At 47.0% G+C, this 8,851-nt stretch overlaps 2 protein-coding genes across 6 annotated transcripts; one reads left to right on the top strand and one right to left on the bottom strand.

Moving 5' to 3' along the window:
- Positions 1-4,814, top strand: acot12 (acyl-CoA thioesterase 12). Of its 5 annotated transcripts, none has more exons than XR_004206145.1 (7): positions 1-631; positions 1,533-1,692; positions 2,042-2,157; positions 2,259-2,532; positions 3,373-3,687; positions 3,847-3,949; positions 4,247-4,814. XR_004206145.1 is itself a non-coding variant. In XM_020465811.2 (7 exons), the coding sequence occupies exons 4-7, from the start codon at positions 2,461-2,463 to the stop codon at positions 4,328-4,330; spliced, it is 369 nt and encodes a 122-aa protein (XP_020321400.1). In that variant the 5' UTR covers positions 9-631; positions 1,533-1,692; positions 2,042-2,157; positions 2,259-2,460; the 3' UTR covers positions 4,331-4,814. The 5 variants fall into 5 exon arrangements, 3 of the variants coding, with proteins under 3 accessions (XP_020321400.1, XP_031664973.1, XP_020321402.1); XM_020465811.2 differs by lacking the exon at positions 3,847-3,949 and having other exon boundaries at positions 9-631; positions 3,373-3,458; positions 3,561-3,687; XR_002252663.2 differs by having other exon boundaries at positions 580-631; positions 3,373-3,458; positions 3,561-3,949.
- Positions 4,681-8,579, bottom strand: zcchc9 (zinc finger, CCHC domain containing 9). The gene is made up of 6 exons (XM_020465810.2): positions 8,450-8,579; positions 7,602-8,047; positions 7,313-7,463; positions 6,120-6,212; positions 5,958-6,026; positions 4,681-5,324 (listed from the first exon to the last, which is right to left on the bottom strand). Exons 2-6 carry the CDS (start codon positions 8,034-8,036, stop codon positions 5,212-5,214), a joined length of 861 nt encoding a protein of 286 aa, XP_020321399.1. The 5' UTR covers positions 8,037-8,047; positions 8,450-8,579; the 3' UTR covers positions 4,681-5,211.
- Between the last annotated feature and the right edge of the window lie 272 nt (positions 8,580-8,851).

Genomic DNA, 8,851 nt, shown 5'->3' with positions numbered 1-8,851 from the left:
TCCACGTGCTCTGACAGAGTTCCCGGAGCATATTCGCAGTGCGCACTGAGCGCTAGTGTGCATCCGGAGTAAGCCCAGTAAGAAATGGCGCATGCGGACGTGAGTAGATAAGTTAAAAACAAAGATTGGCCATCTTGGAGCCAGTCTCTAGTTAAGCAATGAGGGAGTGTGGTATATGGCAAATATACCACGGCTAAGGGCTGTTCTTATTTTATTTATTTAACCAGGTAGGCCAGTTGAGAACAAGTTCTCATTTACAACTGCGACCTGGCCAAGATAAAGCAAAGCAGTGAGATACAAACAGCAACACAGAGTTACACATGGACTAATCAAATGTACAGGAGGCTGAAGAAATTCGGCTTGTCACCAAAAGCACTCACAAACTTCTACAGATGCACAATCGAGAGCATCCTGTCAGGCTGTATCACCGCCTGGTACGGCAACTGCTCCGCCCACAACCGTAAGGCTCTCCAGAGGGTAGTGAGGTCTGCACAACGCATCACCGGGGGCAAACTACCTGCCCTCCAGGACACCTACACCACCCGATGTTACAGGAAGGCCATAAAGATCATCAAGGACAACAACCACCCGAGACACTGCCTGTTCACCCCGCTATCATCCAGAAGGCGAGGTCAGTACAGGTGCATCAAAGCTGGGTCCGAGAGACTGAAGAACAGCTTCTATCTCAAGGCCATCAGACTGTTAAACAGCCACCACTAACATTGAGTGGCTGCTGCCAACACACCGACTCAACTCCAGCCACTTTAATAATGGGAATTGATGGGAAATGATGTCAAATATATCACTAGCCACTTTAAACAATGCTACCTGATAGGTTTACATACCCTACATTATTCATCTCATATGTATACGTATATACTGTACTCTATATCATCTACTGCATCTTTATGTAATACATGTATCACTAGCCACTTTAACTATGCCACTTTGTTTACATACTCATCTCATATGTATATACTGTACTTGATACCATCTACTGTATCTTGCCTATGCTGCTCTGTACCATCACTCATTCATATATCTTTATGTACATATTCTTTATCCCCCTACACTTGTTTGTATAAGACAGTAGTTTTGGAATTGTTAGTTAGATTACTTGTTGGTTATTACTGCATTGTCGGAACTAGAAGCACAAGCATTTCGCTACACTCGCTTTAACATCTGCTAACCATGTGTATGTAACAAATACATTTGATTTGATTTTGATTTGAAGTGTCCTAATCTGTAGATTTACTTGATTTATCTTGCCCTGAATGAAACTTTGTCATATTGACACTCATGTTCAAGGGGCAATTCTAAACAAATAAATACCTTTTGTAGCTGAGATAGAGGAGAGATGGAGAGAGTATGTTTGGTACAGCTCTCTGGCGTGTAATGCTCTTTGTCAGATGCACATGATGAGGCTATCTACATATCTGTCTGAGGGCTATGGCTGAGTTGGTGATTAGATGTACTAGATGTGTAATTGCCTCTCTTTTTAATAACCCATGTCTGTACCTGTTCCTCTCCAGGTGGGTGTAGCAGGAGAAACCCACAGTCTGCCGTGTCCTCAGCGTTCACGCATGTGGAGAGCGTCGAGCTGGTCCTGCCTCCACACGCTAATCACCACGGCAACACCTCCGGACGACAAATCATGGCTTGGATGGAGAACGCAGCCACAGTGGCAGCCAGGTACCCTCTATCTAACAGGGTTCTATGGCTGTCCCCATAGGATAGCCCTTTTTGGTTCCATGTAGAACCCATAAAAGGCTTCTTCTATGGCAGGGGAAGGCAACCTTGTTCCTGGAGTGCTGCAGGATTTTTGTTCCAACTAGGCACCACACCAGATCGTGCTAATTGATCAGTTGAGTGATTGCCTAAATTCAACACACCCAGTCTCCCAGGTTGGTTAAATCCAAAAACACTGCGTCACTCCAGGACCAGGGTTGCCTACCCCTGTCCTGTGGGGACAGCCGAAGAACCCTTTTTTTCTAAGAGTGTAGGTACACACGCACACCTTACACTCTCTCTCTCTCTCCAGTCGTTTGTGTGACCGCCCCTTCGGAGGTCTGTAGACATGTTCCGCTTCAGAGGGCCCTCCTCTGTAGGAGACAGACTGGTCTTTAAGGCTGTGGTCAACAACACATTTAACAACAGGTAACATGTCTCGTCATATGAAATCCCGTTCAGATAATGGGATCCTGTGGAAATGGAATTGGCACAGTATTTAAAATGTGTGTGTGTGCCCGTGTGTGTAGTATTGAGGTAGGTGTCCTGAGTGGAGGCCTGTAACTGTGAGGAGTGGACTGCGAACAAAGCGCGTCACATCAACAGCGCCTCCCTCATCTACCAGCTGGCTAACACACCTGGAGACGTACCTGCCTGTCCCTCAAGTCACATACACCAACAAGGACGGGGACAGGAGATACCCGTCTGCCATCGTAAGGAAGAGAATTATTGATGGCTAGAAAGCACACCCTGTCCTGTAAGGAGGAGGCTCCTATCTCTGTCCCCTGGGATAAAAGGAACCAGGTACTACAACCATGTAATGAACATGACACTACCAGCACCCATCATTCTAGCTAAGCTAGCCTTGTACCTGACTGTTTTTGCCTTCAACCACATCACTGCCTTGCCAGATAACAAGTTGACTAAAGCTGAGACACGCTTTTAGTTCAGCCTCGTTATTTCCCTGCTGTCTGTCTGTTAGTGATGCACGGGTCAGCTATTTGTTCACCCGTAGCCACTCGCAATTGCTAATAACCCATCTGCAACCACCGACTTGTGATAAAGTGAACGTCTGAGGCCAGCACCCGAGCCTAACCAGCAAATGTAGAAAATGCGCTGTACCGTTTCCTTTTTATGACGTGCCGGTGTTGTGGTCCGCGTCTCCTAACTTTACGAATTTGTATAGCACCACAGTCATCATCCTCTTTTACCAGTTTGACCACATCTTTCTGAAACGTTGCTTTTCTGGCCGTCGTTTATCTTTATTTTGCAGCTCTTCTCTTACCAAATTGAACTCTGACCTTGTCCTTTTTGCCTCAGTGAAATCATGTTAACGTTCTCCGGCCAAGTTCCCGAAAGCATTTGGCGATTGGTGTGTAGGCCGATTTGGCACGCAGCAAAGTCGGCCCCTAAAGCTTAAGACTTATGCGCCAAATGCCAGATAAAAAAAAGAATGAAAGAACTCAATGTAGCCTTGAAGATATGAATTACAGAAGAACTACGGATGGTATTATTATTTGTTTGCTCTTTACTCGACCCGCCCGCCCTTCATCCAAACAATATTTCATGACCCGAAACCCATCCACTGCAGGTTAAGAGTCAACCCGCGTATCACTACTGTCTGTCTCCTATCGTCCCCTGCAGGTGTATCTGGGTTTTGACAATGTAGCAGCTCTGACTGTACTGACCGGGGAAACAAGACTGGGGAAGCCAGCAGCATCAGTGACAAGGTGAGAAACACACACTAATGCATGAATGGAGACACTATATGGCAATTTTCTAAAGGGGATTCTTTGTCCTTTTAGTTTCCTTAACATGTTGTATGTTCCCAGATCGGTGTGTTTGTCCATGGGGAGCTGCTGCTTTGTGTCCCAAGTTCAGATGGTCATGACCTCTGCCCTACATGCCTTCACCCTATTGGCTGACCTCACACTGCGACCTCTTTGGGGGACACTATCTGTAAGTCACCTGTAAACTCGTTACCATTCCATTACTGAGCCCGTCCTCCCCGGTTAAGGTGCCACCAGCCACATTTTGCTGAAAGTATGAGCGGCACAGAGCTTCGTGTTCATTAAACTAACTTGACCTTTAACTTATCACACCCCCTTCTCCCTGTAGCTGTGAGGAGGTAGAGGGGGCCGATGAGGAGGAGACGGTGTACCACATTAAATGCCCGAGACTTTGTGTTCCCGTTGTCAAAGAGACAGTCCTGCAACGACAAGTAACGGTTTCCTTTAGAACACGCGTCAAACTCATTCCACAGAGGTGCAAAGTGTCTGCGGGTTTTCGCTCCACCCTTGTACGTGATGAATTAAGGTCACTAATTAGTAAGGAACTCCCCTCACCTCTGGCTTTCTAGGTCGTAACTGAAAGGAAACACAAAAAGACCCGCAGAGATTCGGTCCTGCGTGGAATACGTTTGGCACCACCGCTTCAGAAGAATGTGTGCGTCTTCTTGAGAGGTTATGGGATCGTTCTGATTCCTGTTAGCCATATGTGTGTGTTTTGTCTTCTACAGGGACCCCCATGTGCTAGGCCTGAGGTCTGTAACCGTGGAAACATCTCCCCCCCTGACCTCGCCTTCTGGATGATAGCGGGGTGAACAGGCAGTGGCTCGGGTGGTTGTTGTCCTTGACAATCGTTAGCCCTCACAATTCAGAGACAATGTGTTAAAACCATGTGTTCCAGGTGTGTTACCACAACCAGGTGACGTCAGGCGTGTTGCCGCATGTAACCTGGCAGGCTGGTCTAAGTCTATGGAGGAGACGGCTAGCACACGTACCACCTTCCTGGAGAGACACCACACACACTAAACCGGAGTCTGATGGTTGAATTGATACTATATGGAGACTCATGATTCTAACGAGACAAAACACGTCTCTAGTCGAGCGGAGGCTAATACAGGTGTCCAATTTACCCAAAATGTCTTGGTCACATCAAATGTAGGTCATGTATGTAATATCAGTCTAATTTATTGAATTTTGCAAGAAATATTTCAGATGTTGATGTGAATGAACGTGCAGTAATAATGATACTCGATGACAAAACAAATGATGTGAAATGCAAATAAAAACCTATATTTTTAACCTTTTTTGTTTCTCAGACACCTGGGGATGGATGAGAGAACACCACCAAACATGAGACACACGGGATAGATGGCTACCGTGATATAAAAACACATCTTTAGATACAGGAGCGACCCGCTAGCTAGCATACACTACAGGCTCCAGTCTCGTCCCATCCATACAAATCACTTCCAGTCCTATACACAAGAGTCCAGGGTGTGAGACCATAGAGGGCGCTTTCCAATATGGCAGTCAAGAGCAGCTCTCCTTTTTCCCTGACTATGGAGGTTGTTTGTCAAAGCTCAGAGAGAGAGAGTGAGAACGGTGACAGAACGAACGCCCTTCGTGGATTTCAGTCTTGGGATGTGTCGATGTCAGTCCTGTCCAATCTGGCGAGTCCTCTACGTGGATTGGCAGGTCAGAAGACCACTACCTTGGCCCGTTTGGGCGGGGCTTTCTTCACAGGCACATGCACTTCCTCGTGGTCGGCACTCATGTTATTGGACAGCCAGCCCAAGGTCACTTGGTTAGCTACGGGGAGAATTGCACAAACACACGTCAGTCACACAACATCTCGGGAGCGTATAAAGAGGACTAACTGTACAGAGCGTTCAGAGAGATGAAACAGAACACAAACCACGTTCAGATAGATATATTCAATGGAAATGACAAAGGGAATGTTTAGAGAGAAATGTAGCGTATATGAGACCCATTTTTGGTTTACAAACAGGCGTCACGTTCGAGTGATGCCCGGCCAAAAAGCGCCGTAGCAGGATCGCTAACGCTAAAGTCAGGACCGTGGCGAACTTAACAGTGAGTGAATGATGACAACGGGAACAGGCAAAACAGATGGCTACAGCTAATGATACGTTCATAATCCTTCTGGCTTTATCGAGCTCAATCTGTGATATTTTACCTCGCCGGCTTGCTAACGTTAGTTAGTCAAATCCTCTGATGACATTAGCGACGCTGCAAACGATAACCGCCTCGATGACTTATTTGTCAACTTGCATGAGCTGCATTTGAAGTTGCATGCCGGGTAAAGCTTTATTCTGAATCTGTCGTGCGAGCGCAACATTCCCGTGACGCGGGCAGGGGAAAATGGGTCTGTCGAACAGACAATCCTGACGCAGGGTAGAGAGAGACGGGAGCCTGGTTACTCACACGCGGCCTGGTGCTCAGGACAATCCTTCTGGAAGTGCTCTACTGAACCACACACACGGCAACAACCTCCTGCAGATGGACAGAAAGGGAGGAGACAATGTTATGGATTCACGGTTTGATTTATCAGCCCAGTTTAGTACTGTGAGAGTGCATGTGTTGTACCTGCAGCGTACAGTCCTTTGGGGTTATCTGGGCAGGACCTGGACAGGTGGCCAGTCTTACTACAGATGAAACACTTGGCATACGGGTATTCCCCTAAGAGAGAGAGAGAGAGAAACAAACATTCAATCAAATCCATTGATCATCCTTGATGTTTCTACAACTTGATTGGAGTCCAGCTGTGGTAAATTCAATTTATTAGACATGATTTGGAAAGGCACACGACTGTCTATGTCAGGTCCCACAGTTGATACTGCATGTCAGAGCAAAAAACCTAGCCATGAGGTCGAAGGAATTGTCCGTAGACCTCCAAGACAGGAGTGTGTCAAGGCACAGATCTGGGGAAGGGTAACAAAAAAATGTCTGCAGCATTGAAGGTCCCCAAGAACACAGTGGTGTCCATCATTCTTAAATGGAAGAAGTTTGGAACCACCAAGAGTGTTCCTAGAGCTGGCTGCCCGGCCAAACTGAGCAATCAGGGGAGAAGGGCTTTATTCAGGGAGAGAACCCAATGAGACAAAGAACCCAACAAAGAACCAAATGAGCTCCAGAGTTCCTCTGTGGAGATGGGAGAACCTTCCAGAAGGACAACAATTTCTGCAGCACTCCACCAATCAGGCCTTTATGGTAGAATGGCCAGACAGAAGCCACTCCTCAGTAAAAGGCGTGATCGTCTGAGACCAGCCACCCGATGAAACAGAGGAGTATTTCTGTCTGTAGTAAAGCCCTTCTGTGAGGAAAAACTCATTCTGATTGCTGGGCCTGACTCCCCAGTGGCTGGGCCTGGCTCCCCAGTGGCTGGGCCTGGCTCCCCAGTGGCTGGGCCTGGCTCCCCAGTGGCTGGGCCTGGCTCCCCAGTGGGTGGGCCTGGCTCCCCAGTGGGTGGGCATATGCCCTCCAAGGCCCACCCATGGCCTCACCCCTGCCGAGTCATGTGAAATCCATAGATTAGATTACTTCATTTCAATTGACTGGTTTCCTTATATGAACTGATACTCAGTAAAATCATTGAAGTTGTTCTATGTTGCGTTTATATTTTTGTTCAGCATAGAAAGAATAACAAACGGAACAAATCTAAATTGAATTATAGAACAGAACCAGGAATCAGGACAACACACACACACACACACACACACACACACACACACACACACACACACACACACACACACACACACACACACACACACACACACCTAGAGCAGGATCTATTTTAGCACGGCAGCGTTGCATCTCATGTTCTGTGGATCCACAGCGGTAGCAGATTTCCCTTCCCATCTCCTCGTCTCGGTCCGCCTCCGGACAGTCAGCCAACCCGTGGCCAGGCTTCCTACAGTTAAAACACACCTGGAGAGAGGGAGACAGGGAGAGAGAGGTAAGAAAGAGGTAAGAGAGTAAGACAACATCACAAGGTTGAGTGTCACTATTAGTAGCAACATTGGAAACTTAGTCACTCTACGCTTGATCTCTGCCCATCTTACTCACCATGCTGCTCTTCTTGTCATCCTGTCTCTTAATCCTCCTGTCCTCTCTCCTCCTGTCTTTCTTCAGGGCTGTCTCTACCTCTTCCCTGAGTCCCCCCATCCCTGCCCCTCCACCTCCCCTGGACGTCCCAGCCCCGCCACTCTGAAGGTATTCCATGAAGCCGTTCACATCCTCATTGTCGTAGTCTTTCTTCTTCCGACAGGGCTTCTTAATCCCAGCATCGCCGAGCTGCGTTCGCCTCAGAGGGTCTCCCCCTCCTCCCCTACCTCTTCCCCAACCCTCAGGACCATGGCTAGAGCTAGCACCTCCTGAACCTCCAAAAGGGCCTGGACGACCCCTCCCTACTCCTCCCCCTCTGGTTCTAAGCTGGCTCCAGGGTGTTGCCTCAGCAGGTTTGTGTTTGTGGACGTTGTTGGCTCTGGCCCATCGCGTCATTGCTGGAACACCTGGGGTACACATATAAAGAGAGATGAGGGAGACGGATGAGAGAGAGATGGAAAAAACCATTAGGGATTCTGGAGTATGGTGAATGTTCCCCTAGACTGATCTAGCAAAAGCAGCGGTCTTTCATCTCAAAATACAAAGTGGTATATAAATATTTTTAAAAAACTAACTTCATACTAACTATATACACATTAACTGCTCAGCTATAAAAACAACGGTTAGGATAGAGGCTACAAATAAACTTGCTAGCTAGATAACGTGAAGAGTTGCTAGCATTACTCTAAGAGTCTTTTTCAGCGGAGTTGTGAACTAAATCTGGAGCGAAATATATTCGCAGAAATTCAGAAACTGATAAATTCAGTTAAATAATGTGATCAGAATATATTTATCTGTTATAAACTCACCTAAAGTGCAAAACTATCGCTGCCACATGTGTTTACTGTTTAGCCGGAAGCCAAGTTCTTCTTCTTCTTCTTCCTTGGGGGAAAATGACTCGATAGACTCGTACCGCCATCTGTTGTTGAGGTTGAGAATTTATAATAACAAGTGATCACACATGCACTTTTGTTTCGTGCTTGCTGCACGCCTGCTCTGTGACTGGAAGTAAAGCGAGTGCACGAATGTGTTTGTGCAGTTGCTTTGGTTCTTTTCTCCCAAATCCTGATGTGCAATCCTCGTTGCACCATGCGTTGGCGTCTGATCTGGATTGTCCAAAGTAGGACCAGATTCATTTGTTATACATCCTCTCTTTTGACAGTTTTCGAGTTGATGTAAGCCAGCCCTGCAAACGCACACTGGTTCACCAT

Source organism: Oncorhynchus kisutch, linkage group LG29, assembly GCF_002021735.2.
Source record: "Oncorhynchus kisutch isolate 150728-3 linkage group LG29, Okis_V2, whole genome shotgun sequence".
Classification (NCBI taxonomy): domain Eukaryota; kingdom Metazoa; phylum Chordata; class Actinopteri; order Salmoniformes; family Salmonidae; genus Oncorhynchus; species Oncorhynchus kisutch.
This window is presented reverse-complemented; position numbering and strand designations above follow the sequence as displayed.

Coding starts and splice junctions, on each gene's coding strand:
- acot12 (XM_020465811.2), top strand. CDS start 2,461: ATGGCTAGAAAGCACACCCTGTCCTGTAAGGAGGAGGCTCCTATCTCT. Junction 2,533..3,372: donor CCTGGGATAAAAGGAACCAG/GTACTACAACCA, acceptor CGTCCCCTGCAG/GTGTATCTGGGTTTTGACAA. Junction 3,688..4,246: donor CTCTTTGGGGGACACTATCT/GTAAGTCACCTG, acceptor TGTCTTCTACAG/GGACCCCCATGTGCTAGGCC.
- zcchc9 (XM_020465810.2), bottom strand. CDS start 8,036: ATGACGCGATGGGCCAGAGCCAACAACGTCCACAAACACAAACCTGCT. Junction 6,027..6,119: donor CAAAGGACTGTACGCTGCAG/GTACAACACATG, acceptor GTCCATCTGCAG/GAGGTTGTTGCCGTGTGTGT. Junction 5,325..5,957: donor TCCTGAGCACCAGGCCGCGT/GTGAGTAACCAG, acceptor TTCTCCCCGTAG/CTAACCAAGTGACCTTGGGC.